This window comes from Schistocerca americana, chromosome 9 (assembly GCF_021461395.2).
Source record: "Schistocerca americana isolate TAMUIC-IGC-003095 chromosome 9, iqSchAmer2.1, whole genome shotgun sequence".
Taxonomy (NCBI): Eukaryota; Metazoa; Arthropoda; class Insecta; order Orthoptera; family Acrididae; genus Schistocerca; species Schistocerca americana.
Window position 1 is genome coordinate 208,860,090 of NC_060127.1, and position 20,669 is coordinate 208,880,758.

Genomic DNA, 20,669 nt, shown 5'->3' on the forward strand with positions numbered 1-20,669 from the left:
AGTAATTGCTTTGGTTACAAGAAAGGGCAGAAGTTATCCGAGCAATTAATTTTTATTACTTATAAAATGCAATTTATATTTTATGAGGGGATTACGTGCACAGTGGACTGACACTGAACGACACGCACTTCTAATTATGTGCAGAACAAGCAAACAAACAAAACGGAAAGAAGTCGCCGGGTCCCAGTTTCCCTATCTCTCATATCTTTATGTTTCTTCCGTACCAACGCTACCACTGCCATCGGTAATCCTACCATTCACTACGACATTTATATGCTGTACCAAAATTATCGAACCGTATTTCCGGTAGAGCCCAACTTTAACAATGTTCCATGGAATGCGAGCAGAAATGTCTCTGCAATGTTGAAAGATCACGTCAGACTGCTGAATGCTTCTCTAACCGTATTGTGAGTAACGTTAATTGCAGCATCATAACATTATTCTTAACAAAACAAAAATTAAAACTAATAAGGTATTATGTTAAGTTACATATCTTGATGTCCTGTAAGTAACATCTTGGATAACGTTGCAATTTACACTACTGGCCATTAAAATTGCTACACCAAGAAGAAATGCAGATGATAAACGGGTGTTCATTGGACAAATATATTATACTAGAACTGACATGTGATTACATTTTCACGCAGTTTGGGTGCATAGATCCTGAGATATCAGTACCGAGAAGAACCACCTCTGCCCATAATAACAGCCTTGATATGCCAGGGCATTGAGTCAAACAGAGCTTGGATGGCGTGTACAGGTACAGCTGCCCAAGCAGCTTCAACACGATACCACAGTTCATCAACAGTAGTGACTGGCGTATTGTGACGAGCCAGTTGCTCGGCCACCATTGACCAGGGGTTTACAATTGCTGAGAGATCTGGAGAATGTGCTGGCCAGGGCAGCTGTCGAACATTTTCTGTATCCAGAAAGGCCCGTACAGGACCTGCAACACTTGGTCGTGCATTATCCTGCTGAAATGTAGGGTTTCGCAGGTATCGAATGAAGGTTAGAGCCACGGGTCGTAACACATCTGAAATGTAACGTCCACTGTTCAAAGTGCCGTCAATGCGAACAAGAGGTGACCGAGACGTGTAACCAATGGCACTCCATACCATCACGCCGGGTGATTCGACAGTATGGCGATGACAAATACACGCTTGCAATGTGCGTTCACCGCGGTGTCTCCAAACACGGATGCGACCATCATGATGCTGAAAACAGAACCTGGATTCAGCCGAAAAAATGACGTTTTGCCATTCGTGCACCCAGGTTCGTCGTTGAGTACACCATCGCAGGTGCTCCTGTCTGTGATGCAGCGTCAAGGGTAACCGCAGCCATGGTCTCCGAGCTGATAGTCAATGCTGCTGCAAACGTCGTCGAACTGTTCGTGCAGATGGTTGTTGTCTTGAAACGTCCCCATCTGTTGACTCAGGGATCGAGACGTGGCTGCACGATCCATTACAGCCGTGCGGATAAGATGCCTGTCATCTCGACTGCTAGTGTTACGAGGCTGTTGGGATCCAGCACGGCGTTCCGTATTACCCTCCTGAACCCACCAATTCCATATTCTGCTAAAATTCATTGTATCTCGACCAACGCGAGCAGTAACGTCGCGATACGATAAACCGCAATCGCGAAAGGCTACAAACCGACCTTTATCAAAGTCGGAACATGATGGTACGCGTTTTTCCTCCTTACACGAGGCATCACAACAACGTTTCACCAGGCAATGCTGGTCAACTGCCTTTTGTGTATGAGAAATCGGTTGGAAACTGTCCTCATGTCAGCACGTTGTAGGTGTCGCCACCGGCGCCAACCTTCTGTGAATACTCTGAAAAGCTAATCATTTGCGTATCACAGCATCTTCTACCTGTCGGTTAAATTTCGCGTCATCTTCGCGGTGTAGCAATTTTAATGGCCAGTAGTGTATTATTTCTATGCTACTAACTCTATTAAAACACATTTCACAGAGAGTATTCACAGATGCCTCTCAATGATCTACAAGAATACATTGTGTGATCAAAAGTATCCGGACACCCTCAAAAACTTATGTTTTCATATTAGCTCCATTTTGCTGCCAGGTACTCCATATCAACTACCTCAGTAGTCATTAGACGTCGTGAGAGAGCAGAATGAGGCGCCTGCGAAACTCACAGACTTCGAACGTGGTCAGGTGATTGGGTATCACTTGTGTCATACGTCTGTACGCGCGATTTCTACACTCCTAAACGTTCCCAGGTCCATTGTTTCCGATGTGGTAGTGAAGTGGAAACGTAAAGGGACACGTAGAGCACAAAAGCGTACAGGCCGACCTAGTCTGTTGACTGACAGAGACCGCCGACAGTTGAAGAGGGTCTTAATGCGTAACAACGTGTAACAAGCAGACATCTATGCAGACCATCACACAGGAATTTCAAACTGCATCAGGATCCACTGCAAATACTATGACAGTTAGGCGGGAGGTGAGAAAACTTGGGATTTCATGGTCGAGCAGCTGCTCATAAGCTACACATCACGCCGGTAAATGCGAAACGACGCCTCTCTTGGTGTAAGGAGCGTAAACATTGGACGATTGAACAGTGGAAAAACGTTGTGTGGAGTGGCGAACCACGGTACACAATGTGGTGATCTGATGGCAGGGTGTGGGTATGGCGAATGCCCGGTGAACGTCATCTGCCAGCCTGTGTAGTGCCAACAGTAAAATTCGGAGGCGGTGATGTCACGGTGTGGTCGTGTTTTTCATAGAGGGGGCTTGCACCCCCTGTTGTTTTGCGTGGCACTGTTATAGCACAGGCCTACACTGATGTTTTAAGCACCTTCTCGCTTCCCACTGTATGAAGTGCAGTTCGGGGATGGCGATTGCATCTTTCAACACGATCGAGCACCTGTTAATAATGCACGGCCTGTAGCGGAGTGGTTAGAAGAGAATAATATCCCTGTAATAGACTGGCCTACACAAAGTTCTGACCTGATTCTTACAGACCACCTTTGGGATGTTTTGGAACATGAACTTCGTGCCAGGCCTCACCGACCGACATCGATACCTGTCCTCAGTGCAGCACTCCGTGAAGAATGGGCTGCCATTCCCCAAGAAACCTTCCAGCACCTGATTGAACCTACTCCTGGTAGAGTGGAAGCTGTCATCAAGACTAAGGGTGGGCCAATACCATACTGAATTCCAGCATTACCGATGGTGGGCGCCACGATCTTGTAAGTCATTTTCAGCCAGGTGTCCGGATACTTTTGATCACATAGTGTATATAGTTGTACAACACATAGTTCAAGTGATGTCATACCATAAACATTGAGATCCGTGAATATGAAACTACACAGAGAAATTCGCTATAGATACAGATGGAATATGTGCGCAAACATGTGAAAAATATGGTAAATATTTGTTTTGTAAATAAAAAACGCCTTCTCTTGCTGCACTGTATTTAATTCTCCCAGATGCGTATCGCCTTTTTTCGCTTTAAGGCATCATCAGTCGGATCTCTAGTGATACAGTTATGATATACTTTTGATTTGCTATGTGTTATTCTTAGATTATGAAACTGCTCACTTCTTTTTACGTAAATAAGTGATTATTTATAGTTCTTCGCGTTTTTATTTGGCATCGGCGTTTCCTCCCACCTGGTCACTACCGCTCTGTTTACGAAACATAGGCGTGTTCCTGTGTTTTAAACATTTTTCTTCCCACTTATGATTTTGGTTGCTGTTGTTGTTGTGATGCAGTATCAGTCTTGTGTCACTAGTATAGACATGACATTAATATAGCCGTAACTACTTTGACTTCACTGTGTATCTCATCCTGTTTGGTTTGCGTACCTGCACATACATGTTGCTAATCTTAAGAAGTATATGCTGAAAACTAACTTCTGTTATGTTTGTATTTTGTGTGTGTGTGTGTGTGTGTGTGTGTGTGTGTGTGTGAGTGAGAGAGAGAGAGAGAGAGAGAGAGAGAGAGAGAAAATACATGCATGCACTTTTTTCTTTTTTCAGTTTTGGTTTAAATGTTTCGTGGAGAGATTCATGGGAGAGTGAGTGAAAGGAACTTGTGTGGTGCTATTATTATTATTATTATTTATTATTATTATTATAGTCCACTATTTAATGTTACTCTGTTATTTTATCTGTTAGCGTTAACAATGAGTTGTTTGGCATATGTACTTGATCATTCAACGGTGTTTTCTTTTTTATTTGGTTTTCTGTATGTGGTAATTTTCTTGCAGTGTTAGGTGTTTTTTATTGCTGATTCTAATTATTTTCATGTCTTCTTCTGCAGTGGTTGGTTTGTGATTGTGTTCTCTTAGGTGTTAGGCAAATGTCGTGTGGTTTGTCCCATACTTCCAGGCGCTCATATGTTCTTTGTATCTGACATCCAATGTTCTGCCCGTTTGTCCTATGTATCTGCCATTACAAGTGTTATTCACTCTAATCTACTTACACCTGCTTTCTGGTATATATCTCCGTTTTTTGTCAGTTTTGTGGTGTATTTGTGGATAGAGTTGTCTGTTGTGTATTCTATGTTTATTCCCTAACTTTTCAAAATGTTGGCGATTATAAGTGTGAGTCTGTGTTTGTATGGAATTTTGTGCTGTCTTGTCCTTTCAGTGAAAGTTGAAAACATTTGGATATCTGAAATTGAAAAAAGATTTTCAGGAAACAGGCATTACAGAAAAAATCCTACAGGAAAAAGAGCTGCTTTCGGAACTCCAACTCAGAAGCATCTGTTTAAAGATAAACGAAGTGTTACATCTAAGAGAACATGGACAGAAGAATGTAGGAGAAACCACAATGAGAAAATGAAGAGATTTTGGGTATAGAAGAAACCAAGCACACCAGCGAAATAAGTAAAATAGAACTCCACAGCCGGCCGAAGTGGCGGTTAAAGGCGCTGCAGTCTGGAACCGCAAGACCGCTACGGTCGCAGGTTTGAATCCTGCCTCGGGCATGGATGTTTGTGATGTCCTTAGGTTAGTTAGGTTTAACTCGTTCTAAGTTCTAGGGACTAATGACCTCAGCAGTTGCGTCCCATAGTGCTCAGAGCCATTTGAACCATAGAACTCCATAATTGAGCAGATATATACACTCCTGGAAATGGAAAAAAGAACACATTGACACCGGTGTGTCAGACCCACCATACTTGCTCCGGACACTGCGAGAGGGCTGTACAAGCAATGATCACACGCACGGCACAGCGGACACACCAGGAACCGCGGTGTTGGCCGTCGAATGGCGCTAGCTGCGCAGCATTTGTGCACCGCCGCCGTCAGTGTCAGCCAGTTTACCGTGGCATACGGAGCTCCATCGCAGTCTTTAACACTGGTAGCATGCCGCGATAGCGTGGACGTGAACCGTATGTGCAGTTGACGGCCTTTGAGCGAGGGCGTATAGTGGGCATGCGGGAGGCCGGGTGGACGTACCGCCGAATTGCTCAACACGTGGGGCGTGAGGTCTCCACAGTACATCGATGTTGTCGCCAGTGGTCGGCGGAAGGTGCACGTGCCCGTCGACCTGGGACCGGACCGCAGCGACGCACGGATGCACGCCAAGACCGTCGGATCCTACGCAGTGCCGTAGGGGACCGCACCGCCACTTCCCAACAAATTAGGGACACTGTTGCTCCTGGGGTATCGGCGAGGACCATTCGCAACCGCCTCCATGAAGCTGGGCTACGGCCCCGCACACCGTTAGGCAGTCTTCCGCTCACGCCCCAACATCGTGCAGCCCGCCTCCAGTGGTGTCGCGACAGGCGTGAATGGAGGGACGAATGGAGACGTGTCGTCTTCAGCGATGAGAGTCGCTTCTGCCTTGGTGCCAATGATGGTCGTATGCGTGTTTGGCGCCGTGCAGGTGAGCGCCACAATCAGGACTGCATACGACCGAGGCACACAGGGCCAACACCCGGCATCATGGTGTGGGGAGCGATCTCCTACACTGGCCGTACACCACTGGTGATCGTCGAGGGGACACTGAATAGTGCACGGTACATCCAAACCGTCATCGAACCCATCGTTCTACCATTCCTAGACCGGCAAGGGAACTTGCTGTTCCAACAGGACAATGCACGTCCGCATGTATCCCGTGCCACCCAACGTGCTCTAGAAGGTGTAAGTCAACTACCCTGGCCAGCAAGATCTCCGGATCTGTCCCCCATTGAGCATGTTTGGGACTGGATGAAGCGTCGTCTCACGTGGTCTGCACGTCCAGCACGAACGCTGGTCCAACTGAGGCGCCAGGTGGAAATGGCATGGCAAGCCGTTCCACAGGACTACATCCAGCATCTCTACGATCGTCTCCATGGGAGAATAGCAGCCTGCATTGCTGCGAAAGGTGGATATACACTGTACTAGTGCCGACATTGTGCATGCTCTGTTGCCTGTGTCTATGTGCCTGTGGTTCTGTCAGTGTGATCATGTGATGTATCTGACCCCAGGAATGTGTCAATAAAGTTTCCCCTTCCTGGGACAATGAATTCACGGTGTTCTTATTTCAATTTCCAGGAGTGTATGTATATAACAGCGCAATGTTCCCCCTTTTTATATGTGTCGTTATGCGGTTTATGCTAATTTTTTAAAACTGCTTTTTCAAATTCTAGGAGATGGATGAGAAACACCTCAGTGTTCTTGTCACTGCGTTTTCATTTCTTCAATAAAGGTTCTCAGCAGACTCACGTAAAACATTTACTGAACTTCACCAGGGAAGACGAATGGAATATACCAGAATTTGAAACACGAACAGCTGCTAGCATGAGTTTCTTAGAAGTAGATACCTTAGGGGTTGCAAAGCAACTCATATCTCTTGATACGGGCAAGTCTTCAGGTCCAGATTGTATACCGATTAGGTTCCTTTCAGATTACGCTGATACAATAGCTCCCTACTTAGCAATGATATACAACCGCTCGCTCAACGATAGATCTCTACCTACAGATTGGAAAATTGCGCAGGTCGCACCAGTGTTTAAGAAGGGTAGTAGGAGTAATCCATCGAACTACGGATCTATATCATTAACGTCGGTTTGTAGTAGGGTTTTGGAGCATATACTGTGTTCAAACATTATGAATCACCTCGAAGGGAACGATCTATTGATATGTAATCAGCATGGTTTCAGAAAACATAGTTCTTGTGCAACACAGCTAGCTCTTTATTCGCACGAAGTAATGGCCGCTATCGACAGCGGATCTCAAGTTGATTCCGTATTTCTAGGTTTCCGGAAAGCTTTTGACACCGTTCCTCACAAGCGACTTCTAATCATGCTGCGGGCCGATGGGGTATCGTCTCAGTTGTGCGACTAGATTCGTGATTTCCTGTCAGGAAGGTCGCAGTTGGTAGTAATAGACGGCAAATCATCGAGTAAAACTGAAGTGATATTAGGTGTTCCCCAGGGAAGCGTACTGGGACCTCTGCTGTCCTTGATCTATATAAATGACCTGGGTGACAATCTGAGCAGTTCTGTCAGGTTGTTCGCAGATGATGCTGTAATTTACCGTCTAGTAAGGTCATCCGAAGACCAGTATCAGTTGCAAAGCGATTTAGAAAAGATTGCTGTATGCTGTGGCAGGTGGCAGTTGACGCTAAATAACGAAAAGTGTGAGGTGATCCACAAGAGTTCCAAAAGAAATCCGTTGGAATTCGATTACTCGATAAATAGTACAGTTCTCAAGGCTGTCAATTCAACTAAGTACCTGGGTGTTAAAATAACGAACAACTTCAGTTGGAAAGACCACACAGATAGTATTGTAGGGAAGGCGAGCCAAAGGTTGCGTTTCATTGGCAGGACACTTAGAAGATGCAACAAGTCCACTAAAGAGACAGCTTACACTACACTTGTTCGTCCTCTGTTAGAATATTTTGCTTGGTGTGGGATCCTTACCAGGTGGGATTGACTGAGGACATCGAAAGGGTGCAAAAAAGGGCAGCTCGTTTTGTATTATCACGTAATAGGGGAGAGAGTGTGGCAGATATGATACGCGAGTTGGGATGGAAGTCATTAAAGCAAAGACGTTTTTCGTCGCGGCGAGATCTATTTACGAAATTTCAGTCACCAACTTTCTCTTCCGAATGCGAAAATATTTTGTTGAGCCCAACGTACATAGGTAGGAATGATCTTCCAAATAAAATAAGAGAAATCAGAGCTCGAACAGAAAGGTTTAGGGGTTCGTTTTTCCCGCGCGCTGTTCGGGAGTGAAATGGTAGAGAGATAGTATGATTGTGGTTCGATGAACCCTCTGCCAACCACTTAAATGTGAATTGCAGAGTAATCATGTAGATGTAGATGTTGATGAAGTGCTTTAGTGTATTTCCGCTTTCCTAATGTTACGAGTGGCGTTCAAGTTATAGCAATATCGATGTTTTTTTTTCGCAGACTAATGACACGAAAACTGTGAAACTTGTCACTTCTCGACGTAATCCCCCTGCAGTCAAACATTTTTCACAACGTCGACCCCATGATTCCATGGCTATTGCGAACTCTTCCTTAGGAGTCTGATTCGACTACTGGAAAATGTCTGATGCGACAGCGGCGGAGGTAGCGAAAGTGCGACCACAGAGAATGCAGGAAACAGCCAAAAGCCGCCTGGAGCCAGTTCACGTGAGCAGGGACCACGAGAAACCACTCCAAAGTTATCGTCGCGAGGAGAAGGCAGCTGCGTCGTCTTGCCGAAACAGCACATGCGCAACTTTGCAGCTTTTTTCGGTCGTTTTTCAAGCAATGCTGGCGGGAGCTTGTTCTTCAAAACATCGTGGTAGGACGGACGTGTCACCGCAGTCCCCTTTGGAACGGTATCGCTGTCCCAGAACACCACAGGGCCACCATCATTACTTCAGCACTGGCGCTTACCCGAAGCTTTTTTTTGTGCTGGTGAGTATGTGCGCTCCCACTGAGCTGGCTGGCGCTTGCTTTCAGGGTTGAAAAACCGAATCCATCCGTCACCCACTGACGCAATCGATGAGAAGGAAGTAAAATCCGTGTCACCATCAGCCGCCAGTATTGCCCGGTAGGGCGCCACGCGCGCAGCCTTGCGGCAACGCACAGTCAGTGGTGCCTTCTCTGCGCAACAGCAATGGAAATGCTATAGACGACAGTGCTGCCAAAGCAGAGTTACTAAACACAGCATTCCTAAATTCCTTCACCAAAGAAGATGAAGTATATACTCGGGAATCCGGATCAAGAGCAGCTGCTAGAGTAGTGATGTAAACTTATTTGTCCGTTGCTGCCATAGAACACCGGTAACCTACTCTCCTTCCTGTCCGGGCAAGCTGTGCGCTGACTTTTTTTTTTTTTTTTTGGTCATCAGTCTTCTGAGTGGTTTGGTGCGGCCCGCCACGAGTTCCTTTCCTGTGCTAACCTCTTCATCTCAGAGTAGCACTTGCAACCTACGTCCTCAATTATTTGCTTGACGTATTCAAGTCTCTGTCTGCCTCTACAGTTTTTGCCCTTTACAGCTCCCTCTAGTACCATGGAAGTCATTCCTACATGTCTTAGCAGATGTCCTATCATCCTGTCCCTTCTCCTTATCAGTGTTTTCCACATATTCCTTTCCTCTCCGATTCTGCGTAGAACCTCCTCATTCCTTACCTTATCAGTCCACATAATTTTCAACATTCGTCAAATGCTTCGATTCTCGTCTGTTCCGGTTTTCCCACAGTCCATGTTTCACTACCATACAATGCTGTACTCCAGACGTACATCCTCAGAAATTTCTTCCTCAAATTAAGGCCGGTATTTGATATTAGTAGACTTCTCTTGGCCAGAAATGCCTTTTTTGCCATAGCGAGTCTGCTTTTGATGTCCTCCTTGCTCCGTCCGTCATTGGTTATTTTACTGCCTAGGTAGCAGAATTCCTTAACTTCATTGACTTCGTGACCATCAATCCTGATGTTAAGTTTCTCGCTGTTCTCATTTCTACTACTTCTCATTACCTTCGTCTTTCTCCGATTTACTCTCAAACCATACTGTGTACTCATTAGACTATTCATTCCGTTCAGCAGATCATTTAATTCTTCTTCACTTTCACTCAGGATAGCAATGTCATCAGCGAATCGTATCATTGATATCCTTTCGCCTTGTGTTTTAATTCCACTCCTGAACCTTTCTTTTATTGTGCCCTGACTAGGGTACATCTAAAGCTTACTGAGACAGCGTGAATGCTAGCTACAATAAAGTCCATAATTCCATTCCAATACTGGCATTTAATTTGGTATTTCCCACAACTGACAAAATTTACAGAAAAATGTGAATTTCTTTGTCTACCCACAGACTCTTGAGAATGGCACGTTGTTGTTGTTGTTGTTGTGGTCTTCAGTCCTGAGACTGGTTTGGTGCAGCTCTCCATGCTACTCTATCCTGTGCAAGCTTCATCATCTCCCAGTACTTACTGCAACGTACATCCTCCTGAATCTGCTTGGTGTATTCATCTCTTGGTCTCCCTCAACGATTTTTACCCTGCACGCTGCCCTCCAGTACTAAACTGGTGATCCCTTCATGGCTCAGAATATGCCCTACCAACCGATGCCTTCTTCTAGTCAAGTTATGCCACAAATTTCTCTTCTCTCCATTCTATTCAACACGTCCTCATTAGTTATCTGATCTACCCATCTAATCTTCAGCATTCTTCTGTAGCACCACATTTCGAAAGCTTCTATTCTCTTCTTGTCCAAACTATTTATCGTCCACGTTTCACTTCCATACATGGCTACGCTCCGTACAAATACTTTCAGAAACGACTCCTTGACACTTAAATCTATACTCGAGGTTAACAAATTCCTCTTCTTCAGCAACGCTTTCCTTGCCATTGCCAGTCTACATTTTATATTCTCTGTACTTGGACCATCATCAGTTATTTTGCTTCTTAAATAGTAAAACTCATTTACTACTTTATGTGTCTCATTTCCTAATCTAATTCCCGCAGCATCACCCAATTTAATTTGAGGACATCCATTATCCTCCTTTTGCTTTTGTTGATGTTCATCTTATATCCTTCTTCCAAGACACTGTCCGTTCCGTTCAGCTGCTCCTTCAGATCCTTTGCTGTCTCTGAAAGAATTACAATGTCATCGGCGAACCTCAAAGTTTTTATTTCTTCTCCATGGATTTTAATTCCTACTCCGAACTTTAACAATTTGCATTTACGCGCCGCAATTACCGTCAGCTACGTTGATGAATACTCGGCACCTCGCAAGCATAACTACAAGATCAAGAATACTAGATAATTCGTTGGAAGTGGTTAAGCGTTGGTGAAAATCTCGCTTATGAGTGCAGAAAGAGCTCTAACCGCAGAACTCTGTACGGAACACGCGTTGGTATAGTGCTGCGATACAGACCGTATATCTCCCTTCGAGACGATGGCCAAGACGCCGTCTGCAAGTCCGTACCGCTCGATAGCTGAAGGCGAAGTCCTCTCCCGTCTTCCATACGTACGAAAGCGCGGCGGAAGAATTCTCAGTTTCGACCAATGTCGAACGCTCTAACATCGCCGATATCCCTCCGACGCCATTTCTGAGATTCTACCCAATGATCGAGTAGGTCATATCGCCCCTAGGCAAACGAAATTCCCGTCTTCGCCACGTGTTGCCCAGCACAGGTGGCTCCGGATGCCGGGCTATCCCCAAAAGCTCCGTACTGTCCCGCGTTTCCGGTGACCGCTACCTGCCGCCTACGGCGGCTCGGCGAGCTACGGCCATCTGCGGACTTAACATTCCACAATTCTCAACTTCCGACGCTTTTCACCAACGCTTTGAGATAGTGGCTTGATCATGCAGATATGCAGGGAATACTACTCGAGAGTGTCTCATATTCACCACAACTGAATAAAGTAATGATCTGATGCCCTTGCCAGCCCCTTTATTATTAACACTAATGTTGGTAAGCTAACGTTGTAGCCTCCCCGCGAGAATTCTCTCAAATGACAATTACTGAATATAAATGCAAATAGTGCCAATTGTTACCTTCCCACAAAAATGAAAGAAAATAATTAATTAAATGTTAATGGTCATCGTGCCAAGTGTAACCTCCCCGTAATTATTTTTAAAAGATATGAATTGAATGAAAATGGAAATATAGCCATATGTTAGCTTCCCACAGTAATAAAAGTCACTGACAATAAACATGTGCAAAAATGTTAAGTCCCCACAAAATTAACGCTAAGATCAACCTGATAAATTTTATAAGGGCAGCTGCGCTGACCTTAGGCCCTGTGCAATAATTAATCTGATATATTGATTCTGGGAGGAAAAGCATAGGAAATATTGTTTCATTGGAATGATTCTTTTCTTAAAAAAGATTGCTTGAAAACAAAATTATTATTGGGGCATTTCTTGAACAAATTAATTACAATTAACATACATTACATTATCAGATGTGCGCAATGCTGCTTCATTACCTTATTTAACAATATACCTCGTCCCGAACCTTGACCAGAGACCCATGTCGACGCCCGCCGACTCCTCACACACAACTCCGACTGAGCACAACTCGCAACTTCATACTAGCACTGACTGAGTGCAACTAGCAACTGTGTCATCTAGCACGCGCTACTGCTCTCGAACAGAACTCTCGCGCGGTCAAGCGCAGACTAGCAACGATAAATAACTCTCTGGTCAGAGATTCTGTCATGCCTCGCCATCGCTGGTGCTGAATACATACGCGTTTCAACGTGTAAGAGCCCAAATCCTGGCACCTTACAGTGAAGCAGCTTAAATCGCTTGAAAAAACCAAATATTCTGCTCCAGACTGTGTACCAGTTAGATTCAGAGTACGCTGATACAATAGTTCCATACTGAACAATCATATACCACCATTCGCTCGACGAAAGATCCGTACCCAAAGACTGGAAAGTTGCACACACCGATATTCAAGAAAGGTAGTAGCAGTAATCCACTCAATTACAGGCCCACATCGTTAACGTCGATATGCAGCAGGATTCTGGAACATATATTGTATTCGGACATTACGAATTACCTCGAAGGGAACGGTCTATTGATACACAGTCAACACGGATTTAGAAAACACCGTTCTTGTCAAACACAATTACCTCTTTATTCACACGAACTGTTGAATGCTATGGAATGGATTTCAAATTGATTCCGTATTTCTAGATTTCCAGATGACTTTTGACACTGTACCTCACAAGCGGTTTGTACTAAAATTACGTGCTTAGGGAATATCGTCTCAGTTATGCGACTGCATTCGCGAATTCCTCTCAGATAGGTCACAGTTCGTAGTAAATGACAAAGTCATCGAGTAAAACAGAAGTGATATCTGGCGTTCCCCAAGTTAGTGTTATAACTCCTTTGCTGTTTCTTATCTACATAAACGATTTAGGAGACAATCTAAGCAGCCGTCTTAGGTTGTTTGTAGATGATGCTGTCGTTTATCGTCTAGGGAAAATCATCAGAACATCAAAAAATTGAAAAACGATTTAGAAAAGATTCTGTATGGTGCAAAAATTGGAAATTGACCCTATATAACGAAAAGTGTGAGGTCATCCACATGAGTGCTAAAAGGAATCAGTTAAACTTCCGTTACAAGATAAACAAGTCAAATCTAACGGCCGTAAATTCAACTAAATACCTAGGAATTACAATTACGGACTACCTAGATTGGAAGGAACACATAGAAAATGTTGTGGGGAAAGCAAACCAAAGAGTGCGTTTTCTTGGCATGAGACTTAGAAGATGCAACACATCTGCTAAAGAGACTGGCAACATTACACTTTTCCGCCATTCTTTGGGGTACTACTGCACGGTCTGGAATCGTTACCAGATTGGTTGGACGGAGTAAATCAGGAAAGTTCGAAGAAGAGCAACACGTTTTGTATTATCGCGAAATAGGAGAGAGAGTGTCACTGAAATGAGACAGGATTTCGTCTGGACATCTTTAGAACGAAGGCGGTTTTCGTCGCGGTAGAATCTTATACGAAATTTCAGTCACCAATTTTCTCCTTTGAATACGAAAATATTTTGTTGACTCCGACCTATCTATAGAGAAACGATCGTCCTAATAAAATAAGGTAAATCAGAGAAATCAGAGCTCGCACGGAAAGATATAGGTATTGATTTCTTCCGCGCACTCTACGAGATTGGAATAATAGAGAATTATTGCGAGTGTGGTTGGACGTACCCTCTGCCAGGGACTTGAATGTGATTTGCAGAGTATTCATGTAGATGTAGATGCAGATGTACTTCGTCAGCATTCGTGGCATCCAAATGGTAGACTCTTGTCTCATTTTCAGGTCTTCGAGCAGGATTTTGTGCGCGAATCCCACAAGATGCCAACTTTGGAGGCGATGTGTTCCACATCGAATTGGTGTTCCACTAAAACAGCTTTCTTCTCTCGCTCGATCATGTAATCGGATCAGCTGCCGCGCGGCCGAGAAAGTCTCGCTTTGTTGACACACGACGTTCTGCCTTCTCTGACATGCCGCAAACCACGAACTCACATTACACACATCCTTGAAACGATCAACACATACCGCGCTTTACCGACGATGAATGTCAGTCGCTGTCACACCACGCAAATGGAGGAAACGAATGATTGCGAGCTGTTCTTATAATCGCCTGCGGTCGCGAAGACGTGGGCGTCGGAATCTGTCGTAGCGTCGATGTGCTTGCTACGTCCGACCTGGTCGCCGAGTTAAAAGCGTCTTTTGCTCGCCCAATAAAACACGGATTTGGATGGGATTCGTTTAATGAAAAGGGGACATACAATTCAAGGTTTATTTTCCCAAAACAATCAATTAACTGTAATAAATTACACTTTGGCATACAAATTACAGTGACATAAACAAATCAAGCTGCTTACAATATAAGGTAATAAAAATGTTATACGCCACAGGTGAACAGAGAAACTTCAAAACTGTTTTCAATTTGATACATTAACAAATACTCATTGTGCATTCGACTACATACTATCACCTAATACAGTTCAATTTTATAATGAGAAGCACAAATGTATAATTTACAATTAAATTTTCAGCCGAAGTTACTCCTTCCTATACCTTCTTTAAAAAAGTGATAAAATTTCCAAAAGGTGTCTCAATTTAAAAAATGCCCTAAAACCCTTAACACAACAACACGTATCTGACTAGCTCAAATAATAAATATATGAACGGCAAACCCCAACATCAACAGCGCAGACCATATTCAAACTGTAGCCAACATGGGCCGCTTGCCGGTCGAAACATATTACGACTGCGGCAGCGGGCCGACTTACATAGGTAATAAAAGAACACAGGCCACCTAGCAATCTTACCAAAATCAGTTTACACGAAGGAGGAAGAACGGGTTGGTTGGTTGGTTGGTTTGGGGAAGGAGACCAGACAGCGTGGTCATCGGTCTCATCGGATTAGGGAAGGAAGTCGGCCGTGCCCTTTCAGAGGAACCATCCCGGCATTTGCCTGGAGTGATTTAGGGAAATCACGGAAAACCTAAATCTGGATGGCCGGACGCGGGAATGAACGGTCGTCCTCCCGAATGCGAGCCCAGTGTCTAACCACTGCGCCACCTCGCTCGGTGGGAAGAATGGGGGGTGGGGGAACATAATAAATACGATACGCAAGTGCAGTTGCCAAACCTACTACTAAAATTACAGTATAAAAGGATCTCAATTAATGATAAATCCGGGATAGGTCCGGCAATATTGCACCTGAGCGCTAGTAGCCAAAATAAGGTTGACAGATACCAAGGTCTGCCATCATCGTAGGGCTCATTGGCACAACAAATAAATAAGACTAAAGGACAAGCAAATGGCAATGCCCAAGACTTTAAATAGGATTAAGTACACACGAGGCTAAAATCAATTGCTAGCACCTTGGATGTCGTCTTAGGCTTAATTGACACTACAAATAAATAAGGGTAAAAGAACAGACAAATGACATTGCCCAGCAATTTAAATAAAAATAAGTAAACACAAGGCTAAAAGCAATTGCTAGCAACTTAACAAGCACACATAAAAATATCAGACTGCTGCCACATCACAAAACGGAACAGGCGCGCGCGCAGTCCCCAGCAAGCCAGAAAACCAACAACACACACTCCAGCAGCCGAGCCAGCCTGACCACAGTAATTTCAACTCAGAATCAGGGCGCGTGAGCACACCGGGTCCACGCAAAACACACACTGCCAAATAATTCCCACCAACAGATACGGCTGCCCCCCGGGCGGGAAAACGGGGGCGACGACGACCGGGCACACACCAGCAGAAAACTCGACGCCTAGACTCCGGCCAAAACGGAATCACGCAGAAAATATAAACAACAGCTGAAGTAAGGTGAAACGAACCCCGCCACTCAGACCGGACAGAGCAAACACACAAAAAGCTTGCCCTGCAGTCCTTACAACTCCTGGGAGCGGAAACCCAAGCGATATCGTGGCACCCTTTCCAAAGGCGGAGAACCTCGAGCGATCGCGTGCGGGGATCCACCAGTTGTCCACTGCAGCACGTCACCAACACGCCACACCGCCCAACGGCCAAATCAACGAGGCCCGCCAACAACGAGACCACACCTCCGTGCCGGGGCGGAAGGCCAAATACCGCCAGCTAGGAGCGAATCCAACTGGCGAGCCGCCCGCGGGGATCGCTCCAGAGGGCAGCGGCCGCCTCAGCGCCTGCGCAGGCCGAACCACACGGAAACAGAAATACAGGTCACGATCGATAGTGCCGGACACGCAAGGCGCCAGAGAAATGGCACAACTGGGAAGTGTGAAAGAGGACCTCGGTTTGAGGAAGGCCGGCATATAAGTGTGGGAAGACTTACATCGGACAAACAGTACGCACCATCCAAGATCGTTGCCGAGAACATCAAAGCCACACTCGACTGAAATATCCACTGTTTGTCCAAGAAACACGAGATGGATTATGAGCGTAGGAAGATCCTGGCTCAGACCTCTGAATATTGGGACAGCGTTATAAGCGGCCTATCGAAATTCGCACCAGGGAAGATCTCATCAACCGAGACTGCGGCTACAATCTCAGCAAGGCTTGGTACCCGGCATTGAATGTAATTAAGAAGACTCTCAGCAAGAAGTACGAACTGGCGACCAGGGCGGACGTAGCAAGCTCAACGACGCTACGACAGATTCCGACGCCCACGTCTTCGCGCGGACGGCGAAGAGAGCGGCCCGCGGGGGGAGGGGATTTAAATCGGCCGCCCGCCCTAGGGAGCTCAGTTCGTCAGCGCACCTGACGATGGCGACATGTCTGATCGCCGAAATATTGTGCCCGTTGGACACTATTAACCGGCAGTAAACCTGTGGACTGTTCGAGCATCAGTTTCATTATTTCATAGTCAGTATTATTTACTCACATTGCCACTTTGGACCCTCACATCATTTTAATACTGTCATATCATAATTGTTACTTCTTAGGAAACTATGATATAAAAAAGTACTGTTTGTGTGAAATCGTGGAGTGGTGTAAGAGAGGGCCTGATGGCACAAAACATGTCCGGTTAAAAAAATAAATAAAATATAAATAAATACCTCGAATGCGCCACGTATTGTGCTGCTACACTGTATCCAGATTCACTTCTTTGTTTCTATTGTAATGCCTGCCACATTAACACATTGTGATGTACCGGGTGATCAAAAAATCGGTATAAATTTGAAAACTTAATAAACCACGGAGTAATGTAGATAGGTAAAAATTGATAAACCACGGAGTAATGTAGACAGAGAGGTAAAAATTGACACACATGCTTGGAATGACATGGGATTTTATTATAACAAAAAAAAGTATTGCTAGACGCGTGAAAGATGTCTTGCGCGCGTCGTCTGGTGCTGATCGTGTGCTCAGCCGCCACTTTGGTCATGCTTGGCCTCCCAGGTCCCCAGACCTCAGTCCGTGCGATTATTGGCTTTGGGGTTACCTGAAGTCGCAAGTGTATCGTGATCGACCGACATCTCTAGGGATGCTGAAAGACAACATCCGACGGCAATGCCTCACCATAACTCCGGAAATGCTTTACAGTGCTGTTCACAACATTATTCCTCGACTACAACTATTGTTGAGGAATGATGGTGGACGTATTGAGCATTTGCTGTAAAGAATATGATGTTTGCTTTGTCTTACTTTGTTATGCTAATTATTGCTATTCTGATCAGATGAAGCGCCATCTGTCGGAAATTTTTTGAACTTTTGTATTTTTTTCGGCTCTAATAAAACCCCATGTCATTCCAAGCATGTGTGTCAATTTGTACCTCTCTATCTACATTATTCCGTGATTTATTCAGTTTTCAAATCTATACTGACTTTTTGATCACCCGGTAAGTTCGTGGCTAATCTGACGGTGTTCCTTATGACAGAGCTAACGGTGTACTGCCCCAGGTCGCCCCGTGTCGTACATACCGTGGAAGGCTTACCAGCCCGACAACAACGGGGGCAACGAGAACTGCGTCGACATCAACAGCGCCGGAGAGTCGAACGACGTGATCTGCGAGAACAGGGCGCCCTTCTTCTGCGAGCGCCGGCTGCCGGTGCCCGTACCGGACGACTACGAGTGGCTGCAGGAGGCAGGCCGCTTCTACAAGCTGCACGGGGAGCGGCTGGGGCACGCGGGGGCGGCCAGCAGGTGCCGCTCCGAGAACGCGAGGCTCGCCGTCCCGGACACGTGGCGCCGTGGAGAGGCCCTGCTCAGCCTGTTCGACCTCGCCCACGATACCTTCCAGCTGTACCTCATAGGCTTCACGGACGAGGCTAACGAGGGGGACTTCGTTACCGAAACAGGTTCGTACATTACACGGTGTATAACGGGAATAAGTTCAGATGTTTCTGTTGGTGGCTGAGGATTCTGAACTTCACGACGTTACATCAGTATTTACGTCATCTGCACACTAAGAAATACAGTCGCATGTTCTTAGGTTCAGTACTACATCTCAGTACGTGTGGCAAGAGCTTCCTATCTATAGAACAGGAAGCAAAAAGTCTCTTTACATGCTTCAAGTGTTTCAAAGGAGTTTGCCACTTCATCTGACTGGGGTGAAATTACATTAGGTGTTCCACAAGGTTCAATCGTGGTCCCCCTCTTGCTCGTGATATGTGTGAATGACCTCCCGTCTTATGTGAAACAAGATGCTGAACTGACACTGTTTGCTGATGATATAAGCATAATTATTAAACCAATAAAATAAAATCCGATCGAAAATGATACAAATAAGGTCTTTGGAAAAGTTATTATTGGTTTTCTGCGAATGGGCTTGCTCTGAACTCTGAAAAAAACACAGAACATCAAATTTTCTGCTGCAAAAAGTATAATTCCTTCAATAAACATAGCACATCAAAGGAAGTCAGTAGCCAGGGTAGAGCACACTAAGTTTTTGGGTGTACATATAGCTGAGAATCTTAATTGGAAAAGTCATATTTTGGACTCCTAAAGCGACTAAGTTCAGCAACTTTTGCAATCAGAATAATTTCCAATTTTGAGGATGTAGAAATTGGTAAGCTGACATACTTCCCATACTTACACTCTCTGATATCATACGGAATAATATTCTGGGGCAACACAACACTTAGGCAAAAGGTATTCACTGCTCCAAAGAAAGTATTTAGAATAATGTGGGGGGGGGGGGGGGGGGTTGATAGTAGCACATCTTGTAGGCATCTGTATAAAAGGTTAAGAATTCTTACAACTGCTTCTCAGTACATTTGACAGTAATGAGATTTTTTCTCAACAACATGCACTAGTTTAAAATCAACAGCGACATTCATGATTACAATACCAGAAAAAAGAAAGACCTACATTATCCTTCACTTAACCTATCTTTGGCACAGAAAGGGGTGAATTATGCTGCTATAAAACTTTTTGATAAATTACCAGATGAAATAAAATGTCTGACAAACAGCAGTGATAGTTTCAAAAACAAACTGAAATCCTACCTCCTTGACAACTCCTTCTATACCATAGATGAATTCTTGAATATGAGTAAATAAATCTGGAGATATAATATATGCATTTTGTGCCATTTAAGGGAATGGGATAGATAATAGAAATATTTGGGTATAACACTATAATGTAAAAAAAAAGCTTGCTTCCTGTGCGGATTTCGTGTGAATTTGACACGTTCCACATCATAACGGTTTTTCCGTGCTATTGATCAATGGAACACGTAACTAACTAATTTACGCCTGTTTAGCCCTGGGAAGTAGGTCAGATGCTGAAGAGAGGATGCGCGCCCACAAGACGACTAGCCTATTCTTACAGGCGTATTCCACTCAGTGATGTCGTTACGACAGTGCAGAAAACATTAGGTTGTAAAGTTTGTGACGTGTTGGTGGGAAGATTATTCGATGCAGAGAAAAACAACCAACAGACTGATACAGAGGATAGGGAAAACAATGTGAACCACTGTACGTACTTGGCAATGGTTTATTAATAAGGAGTTGGACCCCATTTGCCTGTAATACAGCTGCAATCCTTCTAAGAATACTGACATATAATGACTGTATACCCTCCAGTGGAATGCTATTCCACTCTTCGATCAGATCCTCTTCTAACTCCTGAAGTGGCTCCGGAGTCTGTGCTCCAATACCGTACACAAGAGTTCGATAATGTTCGAGTTGAGGGACTGTGCTGGCCAGGGAAGAAGCTGCAGTTCAGTTGATTGCTCCTCAGATTGACTGTCCTGGCTGTGTGAATAGGTGCATTATCATCCCGAAATATGACGTCATT

At 44.8% G+C, this 20,669-nt stretch overlaps 1 protein-coding gene across 4 annotated transcripts in view; it reads left to right on the forward strand.

Moving 5' to 3' along the window:
* Window positions 1–20,669, forward strand: part of LOC124551053 (mannose-binding protein C-like) — a 110,187-nt gene that overhangs the window by 70,157 nt on the left and 19,361 nt on the right. For all 4 annotated transcript variants that reach the window (XM_047125926.1, XM_047125925.1, XM_047125928.1 and 1 more), the window contains exon 5: window positions 18,329–18,727. In XM_047125926.1, the coding sequence (XP_046981882.1) occupies window positions 18,329–18,727 (399 nt within the window). The remainder of the gene's footprint in view (window positions 1–18,328; window positions 18,728–20,669) is intronic.